The sequence below is a fragment of the Agrilus planipennis genome, unplaced genomic scaffold (genome assembly GCF_000699045.2).
Source record: "Agrilus planipennis isolate EAB-ADULT unplaced genomic scaffold, Apla_2.0 scaffold364, whole genome shotgun sequence".
NCBI classification, from domain to species: Eukaryota; Metazoa; Arthropoda; class Insecta; order Coleoptera; family Buprestidae; genus Agrilus; species Agrilus planipennis.
In genome coordinates, this window is record NW_020439538.1 from 70,293 (window position 1) to 80,799 (window position 10,507).

At 33.3% G+C, this 10,507-nt stretch overlaps 1 protein-coding gene across 1 annotated transcript in view; it reads right to left on the reverse strand.

The window, feature by feature from the left end:
* The window catches only part of LOC108742924 (fasciclin-1), a 54,214-nt gene extending 45,745 nt beyond the window's left edge, over window positions 1–8,469 (reverse strand). The window contains exon 1 of the mRNA XM_025979344.1: window positions 8,312–8,469. Within this exon, the coding sequence (XP_025835129.1) occupies window positions 8,312–8,449 (138 nt within the window). The 5' untranslated portion in view covers window positions 8,450–8,469. The remainder of the gene's footprint in view (window positions 1–8,311) is intronic.
* Window positions 8,470–10,507: the final 2,038 nt, after the last annotated feature.

A 10,507-nucleotide genomic window follows, 5' to 3' on the forward strand; every position in this document is an offset into this window, starting at 1 on the left:
CACTTGTTATTATTTTTGGCTAAATATGCTTTTAAATAAAGCATATTCTTAAATTTTAACGAGGCAGTTTAAATAATTTTGCAAATGGTACTGTACACTTTTGTCTAGTTCTCGCTCGATGATCGGTGGAGAAATGAGCTTCGCAGACAAATATGATTGAATTTGGAATTATGCTAGGGCGCATTCTAATAAAGGAAAGGGGCATATATCTAACTTCTTGAAACGAACAGTAGTTTGGTATGACTACTGTAGTTGCATCACCATCATACCAATATACGTATATAGATACGCATAAATGCAAAGATGCCTAGAATCCTGTCGGTTGGCTGGCTAGTGAGGAATGAAAGCTTCGACGGTGGTTGTGCGGTTATTGTACACATACGTATGTAGAATATTTTGTTTACAAAGACGTTTCAGGCTGCTCGCCTTTGGCCAAATGCGAATTCACGTTCCGTTTTCTTGCGACGAAATCCGCGGGAAATTGCTTTGTCGCAGACGCTAGGGAAACAACAAAGGAGGTGAGACCCGAGTCTCATGAATACATTTTGCATAATTTTGCTAAAAGCACAGATTAATGAATGATTTAATATTCGGTTTACATCAGACGTACCGACGACGCATAGCAAACATAATTTCTAAAACAGGAGCAAACATGCATGCGGCAATTTATTTGTCTTTGTTGTTATATCAGGCTTAGGCCAATTTAAGAAGGTAGAGTCCAAAATGGATCAAAACTAACGATTATCAAATTATCATTTACTTATTCACTTTAACAGAGGTTTATTTATTACTGTTTCTTAGGTGTCCATACGCTAACCAATTAAGCAGTTGCTTATTCTTTGATGTGCTTTGAACAAATATTACCACTTATTTGTTGCTAAATCAATTATTTTTTGATACCAGGCAAAGGTCAGTTTAGGAAGGCAAGGTCCGAAATAATCTACCTAGTTATTATCGGAAATTTCATCAGTTTTCACTAAATCAGCTAACTCAAAGAAATTTCTGGAACCAGTGAATGACCCATGTTGAAGTACTAGGGTCAATTGAAAAGTCCCCGGCCTGACACATAGATGGCGGCACCAGAACTAAATCCATATGATTTTCAGTTAGTCCTAACCTTCAAAAGACGCGTCTATAAATTTGACGGCTGTCGGATCATTAGTTTGTGAATTATAGCATTTTTAGTGAAGCAACTTTTGTTATTGTGAAAAAAATNGAAAATAGCACAAATGGCGCGGTAAACGCCATCTGTAGTACGATGCTACATTTTTAGGATTACGTATGCTCCAACAAGGTCCATTTGTATGAATATCTACTTCTAAATCATTATGTGACAAAATCTAAAGGTAAATATCAGTATTTTCAAAAATATCATGTCAGACAATGTGAACTTCCGTTTCGAGTAAAAGTCACGTCAGAGATCAGTAAGTATTATTTCCATCCAACGGCAATAAGCCTCCGAATTTGACAGAAATCCCGGACGTATTTCACTTGGTTCTCCGTAGCTTACGACAGCAGCTTATTAGTCCTTATGAGAAGATATATTGCCAACTGTATGGCATAAAACAAACGGGTAATCCCGTCGAGGGCAAATAGAAACAAAAGACAGCGCCCTGTCTAGTCCCCAGGACTCTGTCGTTTTTGCGTCTTCGGCTAATATACTCGTACACTACACCAGCGTACATTTTGTGGGGGGAAAACTGTCGGTGCCGTTAAACCGACTGAAAGTCGTAAATGTCGCGGAATGTTGCGGAAAGCGTGGCAAAAACACAGTTTTGCTTCTTAAGGACTCTAATCGAGTTCATGTGAATTATTACTCTTCTTTAGGGCCTCGTCAAGGATAACGAATTGCACGCATTTTTATCACTTGGATCCAGGTTCCAAACGGAGACGGTTACTGGCACAAAAACGGAAACCGGGTACTCCCGGTAAATTTATTCTAAATTGGATGATATATTGCAGAGGGTGTGTCACCACCACTCTATTCAATTAATATGCAACAGAATAATTCTAAAATTGCATTCTTATATACCTAGATGTAGGTAGGTAGATATACGCATTTAATAATTGCATTTCGAGAAGCCCTAAAAAGTTCAAAAGGTTTTAGGTGAAATGTAGTTTCTCAGCATCAATTACCATTGAAATGAAATCTTCGATATCTGAATCCTCAATCCACTGTTTCAGCTAACAGTAGATGGAAATACATTCCTTATTAATTAATTTACGGAATCTTGCGGTATCAATAGTATCACACTGTGGAGTTATAGGGAAACTCAAAAACCATTTTAGACTTTAAAACATACTTCAAAATTAATTAAATATTTCATAATTATAACGTTGCAATTCTTTCAAAATTCGTAAAACAGATATCGAGTTCATTTACTTGCAAAATAAGCGTGTTGGCAGTCTGCAGCAACGAAACAGTAAGCGAAAAGAATTATCTATGTACAAGCAGAAATTAACGCAAGTTCGATAGTTCTGGTTATTTTGAGAATTATGGAACTTCACGACGTCATCGAAACAGATAAAGAGGGTTTTTAACCTACTTAGTATTGGAAATCAGTTTTTCACTAAATCAAAGAAACTTCTAGAACCAGTGAATGACCCATGTTGAACTATGTACAAATAATCACTGATTCATCAATACGTTTAGCGCTTGAACAGGAAACAGTGGTCTAATCGCGGACAGTCAACTCGGGACCACGTTAGCAAGAAGACTCTAACCTTAACAGGACAACCGGTAAGAAACCCTAAGTGTTGGTGACACTACCTCCTGGTGAGGGTGATTGCAACGCTCTTATCAATGTAGGTACTTTTGTTAACTTTTTCGGTGTATTGATATCTGCATTGCGAGAAAGATCGTTCTTATAAACGTTGTTAAATTTTCATTTCTGATGTTACCTATTTAAATTACCTGACAACAAACTCTAAATCCATTTGTAATTGCCTTATTGTCTTTTTGAATTTCATATCTATTTTACTTTGCTACAAGTTGTTATTGCTTTCCGATATCGCCTTTCTTATCATTTTACCTTACGCCTAGTCACGACAAAATAATAAAAACGTATTATAATCAGATAATTAAAATAAATAATTAACAAAAAACCTAAAGTAACAATTTACCTCGTGACATTATATTAAACGTTTCGTCAACGCTACCCCTAGCAAATGAAAGTATGTCTGTATTTTCGTCAAATCTCGGAAAAATCCTTTTTTTATTCGTTAGCCGACAGTGTTAGTAGCCACCACCTACGGTTCCAGTTATTGAGAGATCAGCGGGTGGTTAATAACAAGAATGTGCAGTTCTGGATAAAGTTATATGGTAAATAAGAAATACACACTCTCTTACGTAAAATACAAGAAAAATGTTTCAAATGATGGTCAGAAAAGCTGTAAATTTAATATTGTACATATCTACTAATTTAGTGGGTACAACATTTTGTAAGTAAGGAATAAATAATTAATTTATAAATTCGAAAAAGGTGTATGTTTGGAGCGCGGCGTTGTACGGGTGCAAAACATGGACAGTGAACGCGTCAGGAAAGGAAAGGTTAGAAGATTTCGAAATGTGGTGTTACAGGCGAATAATGAGGATACCGTGAATAGAGAAGGTTAGAAATGAAGAGGTATTAGAAAGAATAGGAGAACAGAGGACTCTATGAAAGTCAATAAGAAATAGGCGAGATAGGTTAGTAGGACATCTTCTCAGGCATGAAGGTCTAGTCAAAGACATATTAGAGGCAAAAATGGGAGTTAGGAGGAGTAGAGGTAGACCTAGATTAGATTACGGTTCGCAAATAGTTAAAAATGTAAGTTGATCTAGTTGGTATAGTGGAAGTGCGTGTACAACTAGATGATGATAATGATGACGATGATGACGATGATGAATAAATAGTCTATTGAGTTCAAGAAATAACAGTAACTTCAATTAACATCGTCACAAAATTTTTAGGTCGAAGACTGGTCAGACACGCACATTCATTCGTTCGTATCCTCAGCTAACCTTTGCATTTCCCGAAAACTGTATATTTATGTGAAAATTCCCATGTTTCGTTTCGCTTGGAGCGTATGAGTAGGAAGTATCGTCAGCGTTGACCATACGGCTCAATTTTCTATACGCGGGTCAGTCGTGAATGTCAGTTGTTGTTGTTTATGCTGATGGTTGTTCTATTTAGCAAGATGCTTCAAAGTAGTCAAGTAATTATCGTGATTTGGCAGATAAAACCATGAAAAAAGAAGCGAAAGAAGAAGATACCATGGGTGCATTCTATCATTAGTGAAAGGCACTTAATGGGTGCTTCTGTTACTTTATATTCTAAGTTACGAGAACACGAAATGAAATCTATAACAGCTGCTACATCCTTGTATGTTTTGTTTTTAATATCGCGATTTTCATGTACTTCACAGGTTGCATCTTTGGTTTTATTGACAAATTAATATTTCATCTGCATCTACATTATAAGTCGTATTGGTGGCTCTGCAGTATTTGACATACTAACTCGCAGGAGGGTACAGATGGCGTTCATTATGCTATTTATACTAATTTATTTCGAATTTGATAACGAATTTTATACATGTAGTGGGAGTTTAAGAATGGATAATTCCCTATTTTGAAAATAACGAATCATGTACAAATTATCATTAATCAAAATTTTGGAAATAAACAAATTTAGAAATAGCAATTTGTTCCGTCACGAACAATTATTATTATTGTTAAAAATCTTAACTGTGCCTGAAAATTCTAGTTATTTTTTACAGTGACATTAGTTTTAAATACAGTCCTGTTTAATCGAGTTTAAATGAATTTTCAGGTTTTAAACAGTAATGCAGGATGATGGTTAAGTTCTTAACATCGAGTTTTCTGAAGTAAGAAAGGAGTAATTAAGGGTTTAACCAATCCGGGGATTACTTAAACAACTAAACTAATTACTAAAAAGTTAATGCTAGCTTCTAAGAAATCATAAATAATTAATTAGTCGGTTTATCATTTATCTAGTAGTTTATTAATTTGACCAGAATTTCCTGGTTCCAGGAATATTAAAGTGTACAAAGAATTGAATTTAGTTTGATCAAAAAAGATATATTAAAATGACAATTTCACAATCCCAACAAATATAAAAAGTCACTAGCATACAAGTTGCTTTTTTTACACATCTCGAGATCATTTACATTTCTACTTTTGCCTCCTACTTGAAACATCTGGTGCATACATAAACGCAAAAATGTTAGATAATAATTAATTGAGTAAATGAGATTTCTGTCTTCTCGGTTTAATTCAAATCGATAGGCGATAGTTTTAAGTAACCACATGCCTTTGCATTCAGCGCAGGCGCGTATATTACTACCCGTCCTAAAACATATTGTCGGTTGCATAAAAACGCGATTTGTATTTAGACATAGCAGTTTGTTCAGTTACGAACAATTGAACTTAGGTCGTTAGCGGTTATTAAAAATCTTAACTGTACCTGAAAATTCTAGTTATTTTTTACAGTGACTTTGGTTTTAAATACAGTCCTGTTTAATCGAGTTTAAATGAATTTTCAGGTTTTAAATAGTAATGAAGGGTGATGGTTAAGTTCTCAACATCGAGTTTTCTGAAGTAAGAAAGGAGTAATCCGGGGATTACTTAAACAACTAAACTAATTACCAAAAGGTTAATGCTAGCTTCTACGAAATTATAAATAATTAATTAGTCAGAGATTGTTCATCTTCTTCATGTAAAGGGAAGTTTTAAGATGTTTGTTATCATTTGTTTTAGGATTAGTGGATTTCTAGGATTTTTATTTCTGTTTTTGTCTGTTTTTCAATACAAAACTAATTTCGCTGTCCTATTCAGATGTTTGAATTGTTTCGTAAATAAATTTCTAACTGAAGTTTTAGTAAATAATTACAATTTGTTAATATTATTGTTATCACATGACTTCGCTTTTCATATACCTAATAGATACTCAGAAGGAAAGTAATTGATATCTTTCCTAGAACTACAATAAAGATTTTTCGTGTGGGAACCTAGGCTGCCGACGTAAAACGAAATCAATAGTGTCTTTATATTATTTCAAGACAAAAACCTATTAGGTTGGGAAAAATTACAAGGAAAAAGAAATGATGGAAGTACGTACATAATAGAACTCAACTACCAAAATAACTCTCACAAATATTTAATGTTTGATCCTTTTTTTTCCTGTTCACCGTTTTCTTCTTTTTCTGTCATAAATACTTACTCAGAAACTCGAAACTGTGCGTGGGGTTTTAAAGGTTTACATTCTGCGTAGTTTTTCTATTTCTATATGATGTGTAAAACAAACCGATTACTTCTTTTGTTGTTGGCGAAGTATTTTCAGTAATATTTTTAGGCGATATTATAATCAACCACAAGTGATTTTTAAAGTAAAAGTTCTTATCGACGGTAGGAAAGAAATTTACTAGGGTATAAAAAGTGTAACGTCACGCGTCACGCGCCACGCGCCACGTGTGACCCCTGGTAGATATGTCCAAAAAGAGTCATTTTAACAGGCTTCAGAAGCTACCCTGTTAAAAGCAACCGATAATCCAAAAATTGCCAATTCAACAAATTGAGTATGAGTTTGTGATTGTTTTGATTTGTAATTCCTCTCTGCAGTTTTGTATGGCGCAAGCGTAAAAGTTTTCAACAAAACTAAACCAATATTCCACATTCGTCCGCTCGAAATAAAGTTTTAATATTTTTCTGGTGTTTAATAATTCAGTAGTCATAGTTAATGCAATAGTTTAATTGAAAAATACTACTATTATATACAATCTGAAGAAATTTCACTTCTTACGCGTGTACACTAATACATGCCCGTCTTTTTTTTTTTTTATTGTAATGGTTTATACCTCTAGGGACGGATCTACCCAAGGTGCAGCCCAGGACCCCGTAGATACAAAAGCCCCCACCTTCCGTTGAAAGTAAAGAAAAAAAAATGCCTAAAATTAAAAGAATTCTACCATAAGGTTGGCAACCCTGCAATCAAGCAACTCGTGTGCGCGTCTATCCAACGGAACGGGGAATTCCCCGTCGTTTGTTTTCGGTCGGTGTATTTTCTCGGGTATGCGTCTATTATGGGGGACTTCCTGCCGCTTATTGCTCGACACAATTTTGTTTTTTTTCTCCGCACTTCTGTTCTCGTCGTCATAGTGACAAAATGACTTTGTAATTGTTATTATTTTTACTATATCGTATACTTGTATCATTATAGACAACATTTTTTAACAAAAAAAGACTATTAAGTAATCCACTAGGGTAAGTTTAATGCATTATCATTATAGATACATATTTACAAATGTAGATTATTTGTTTATTAATAAAGGTAAACGTATTGCTTTAAAGTACAGAAAGTAAGTACTTTGTTGTTTAAAACATTACCATGTATGCTTGATGATTTTTAGTAATTTTCAAATTGCAATGGTAATGTAACATAATTGACTGGAGTAGATTTCTTAAAGCAGTTTATGATTTATCTAGTAGCTTACTAATTTGACCAGGATCTCCTGGTTCCAAGAATATTAAAGTGCATAAAGGATTAAATTTAGTTTAGTCAAAAAAGATATGTTAAAATGACAATTTCACAATCCCAACAAATATAAAAAGTCACTAACATACAAGTTGATTTTTTTACACATCTCGAAATCATTTACATTTCTACTTTTGCCTCCTACTTGAAACATGAAAAAATGTTAGATAATAATTAATTGAGTAATTGAGATTTCTGTCTTCGCGGTTTAATTCAAATCGATAGGCGATAGTTTTAAGTAACCACATGCCTTTGCATTCAGCGCAGGCGCGTATATTACTACCCGTCCTAAAACATATTGTCGGTTGCATTAAAACGCGATTTGTCTAATTAATAAAGATATTAACCTGTCAAAAATAAATATCGCTAATATAATTTGTACTAACCGTTTTTTATTAGTAGTTGTATTTCATAGTAAGTACTAGGATTAATAATAGAGGAATTAATTTAAAATCTTTGTTGCTCTTATCATTTTAAATGATAAACGCTGATAATTCTGTTGTTATGAGTCATGACTTTACATACCTTTCCTTAAGTCACGGATGATATTTTGATATAAACAGGAATGAGTAAGTAACCAATATACTGGATAAGTATGCAAAATACAGGGTGTCGCTCTACACTATTCTAGGTAAAGCTTATGTCAATCAAAATATAGCGTTTACTCATAATTAATAATTGACTACTATTGATTTCGCATTACGCTTTAATAAATAACTAAATCTTGGTATCGGTTACGCAAGCGGGTAAAAGCAAATGAGTTAATTAGTAAATCTTACCTCGATAAACTGTTTGACAGTGAAGTCGACGATCATTAGCGGCTTGTGAATTAAGTGAATGACGCCGTTTTGAACTGGAATATTAGCCTTGACTATCTCTGCAAACACGACTCCTGTAGGATGACGGTTGTCGCCCATCAAAGTGTTGCTCTTAATATAAACTGCAACGAAAAGGATTCATTTAACACAAATTTTATAAACAGGATAAAATTATAAGTGAAATTCTTGGTAATTATCCATAATTGGGCCTCCACACCCAAATCGCTCCAAAAAGTTTTTAATCGATTTCTGATCATTCTACATAATAGAATTAGATATTAGAAGGTAGGGGAGACAGTTTTTTATGACTTCATAAATTAAAAATAAAAAAATTTTGAATGACAATTTTCCTAAATTCAAATCAGTTCTAAACTGTAGGTACGCGAAGAGGGCTAATTTAAATCAATAGGCAATTTGTTTTAAGCAATCACCTGCCTCCGCATTCGGCGCAGACGCGCACATTGTACTACCCGTCCTAAAGCATATTATCGGTTATATAGAAAAACCGTTTGTCTATTTTAACCTGTCAAAAACCAATATAATTTATATTAACTAAGGTTGCTATTGTATTTTTTTGTATTTCTTCACCTTAAAAGAAAAATTTGCATCAAGATGATTTTCTTTTTAGTTCTTGGTTTTTCTTTTACTGTACATTTTATAACGATGTCGGTAGTCAAACGATGTATGCTTGTATGAGGGATTGTTTTATTTGATAAGATTTCGCTTGTTGAGGTTAAAAAGCAATGAGAAACTCGAAATTCAAATTTCCTGTAATTTAATTTTTATTTGTTCCGAGCAGAAAGAAAATGGCTATTGATTAAAAGGTTTGTAGTCGATTGTAGAAGCATGGAATTGTAATCTAAAACGAAAAATACGTTTGAACAAGGGGCCATAAAATAATAACACGAGTATATCGATTGAAAAAAATAATCTATTCGTTATCAGGATAACTAAACGGTTTTATAGTCGTATAAAAACGCTATTAATTCCTGGTAAATAAATAAAGGCCAATGAGAAACATGACGGCTTTTAAATCGATTGTAGTGGCACTAACGCTCATTTCTGTATCCAGTAAGTAACAACTAATAATTAACTAGATATAGTAGTTAGTATGTACGTTTAAATTTCATTAACAAAAAATTTAAGTGATTAACTATTTCTACCACCAAAATTTTTTTAAATCATCCATTTAATGCTTATAATGACTTCGTTTTGTGATCGTAGGGCTTAAACTAACAATTTTAAAAACAACTGAAATCGTTAATTAGCTTTTTAGAATTTGTTTCGATAGAATTGTGTAAGAGTCATGTAATATTTGAATGACATTAATATGAATTTTAAACTTAAAAAGTAAATTAACTTAATTATACAAAATGACAAAATGGCCATAAAATTATTGCACAATAAGTATTTCGTTGTTTACATTTAGTTATTAATTAATTTCTTGGTAGCGATAGTAATACGAAAATATTAATGTTGCACATGTTCTTTTGGTGTAATATTTGAATGAGTTGCATTATTTCTTATCTATCGAGTATTGATTATGAAATTATCATGTCCAAACAGTGACTACTATGATAAAATCATAATGCATGACGATTACATTTGTGTATTTGTGGTAAGAACCTTCATAAATTTTTTTAAGGATTTGACTACATAAGCCGTTTTTCTTTGAAAATGTTAAAGAGTAAAAACGTCAATAAGAACAGATCAAGTTCTTGATCAGTAATTTATCTAAACGAAGTTAGTCGCGATTTCGATCTATTTGATTTCATCATTACCCATAAGCAGTCTGGTTAACTTACCAATCTAACCGAAGATGCTCTATATGAACAAGTTTATACAATATCGAATTACAGCACAACGTCGTCACCTATTGATATTTGTAGCTAACTACTCTAGTACCAAACTACTAACTGTTGAAGATATCAACCTTAGAAGTCGGTAAAATGTCTAGAAAATGTCTGGAGGGAATCCTGAAAGCGTACGGGAGAATTAGATACTTCAAACAAATATCAATAGATGACGACAAAATGTCATAACTCGATTAAAACTATAACCTAGGCATTTGTAATAAAATAAAACTAGTCGAGTACGTGTAGGTACACTGAGGGTTCTATAGTAAACCCTGAAGATGTATACCAAGTTAGATACTGT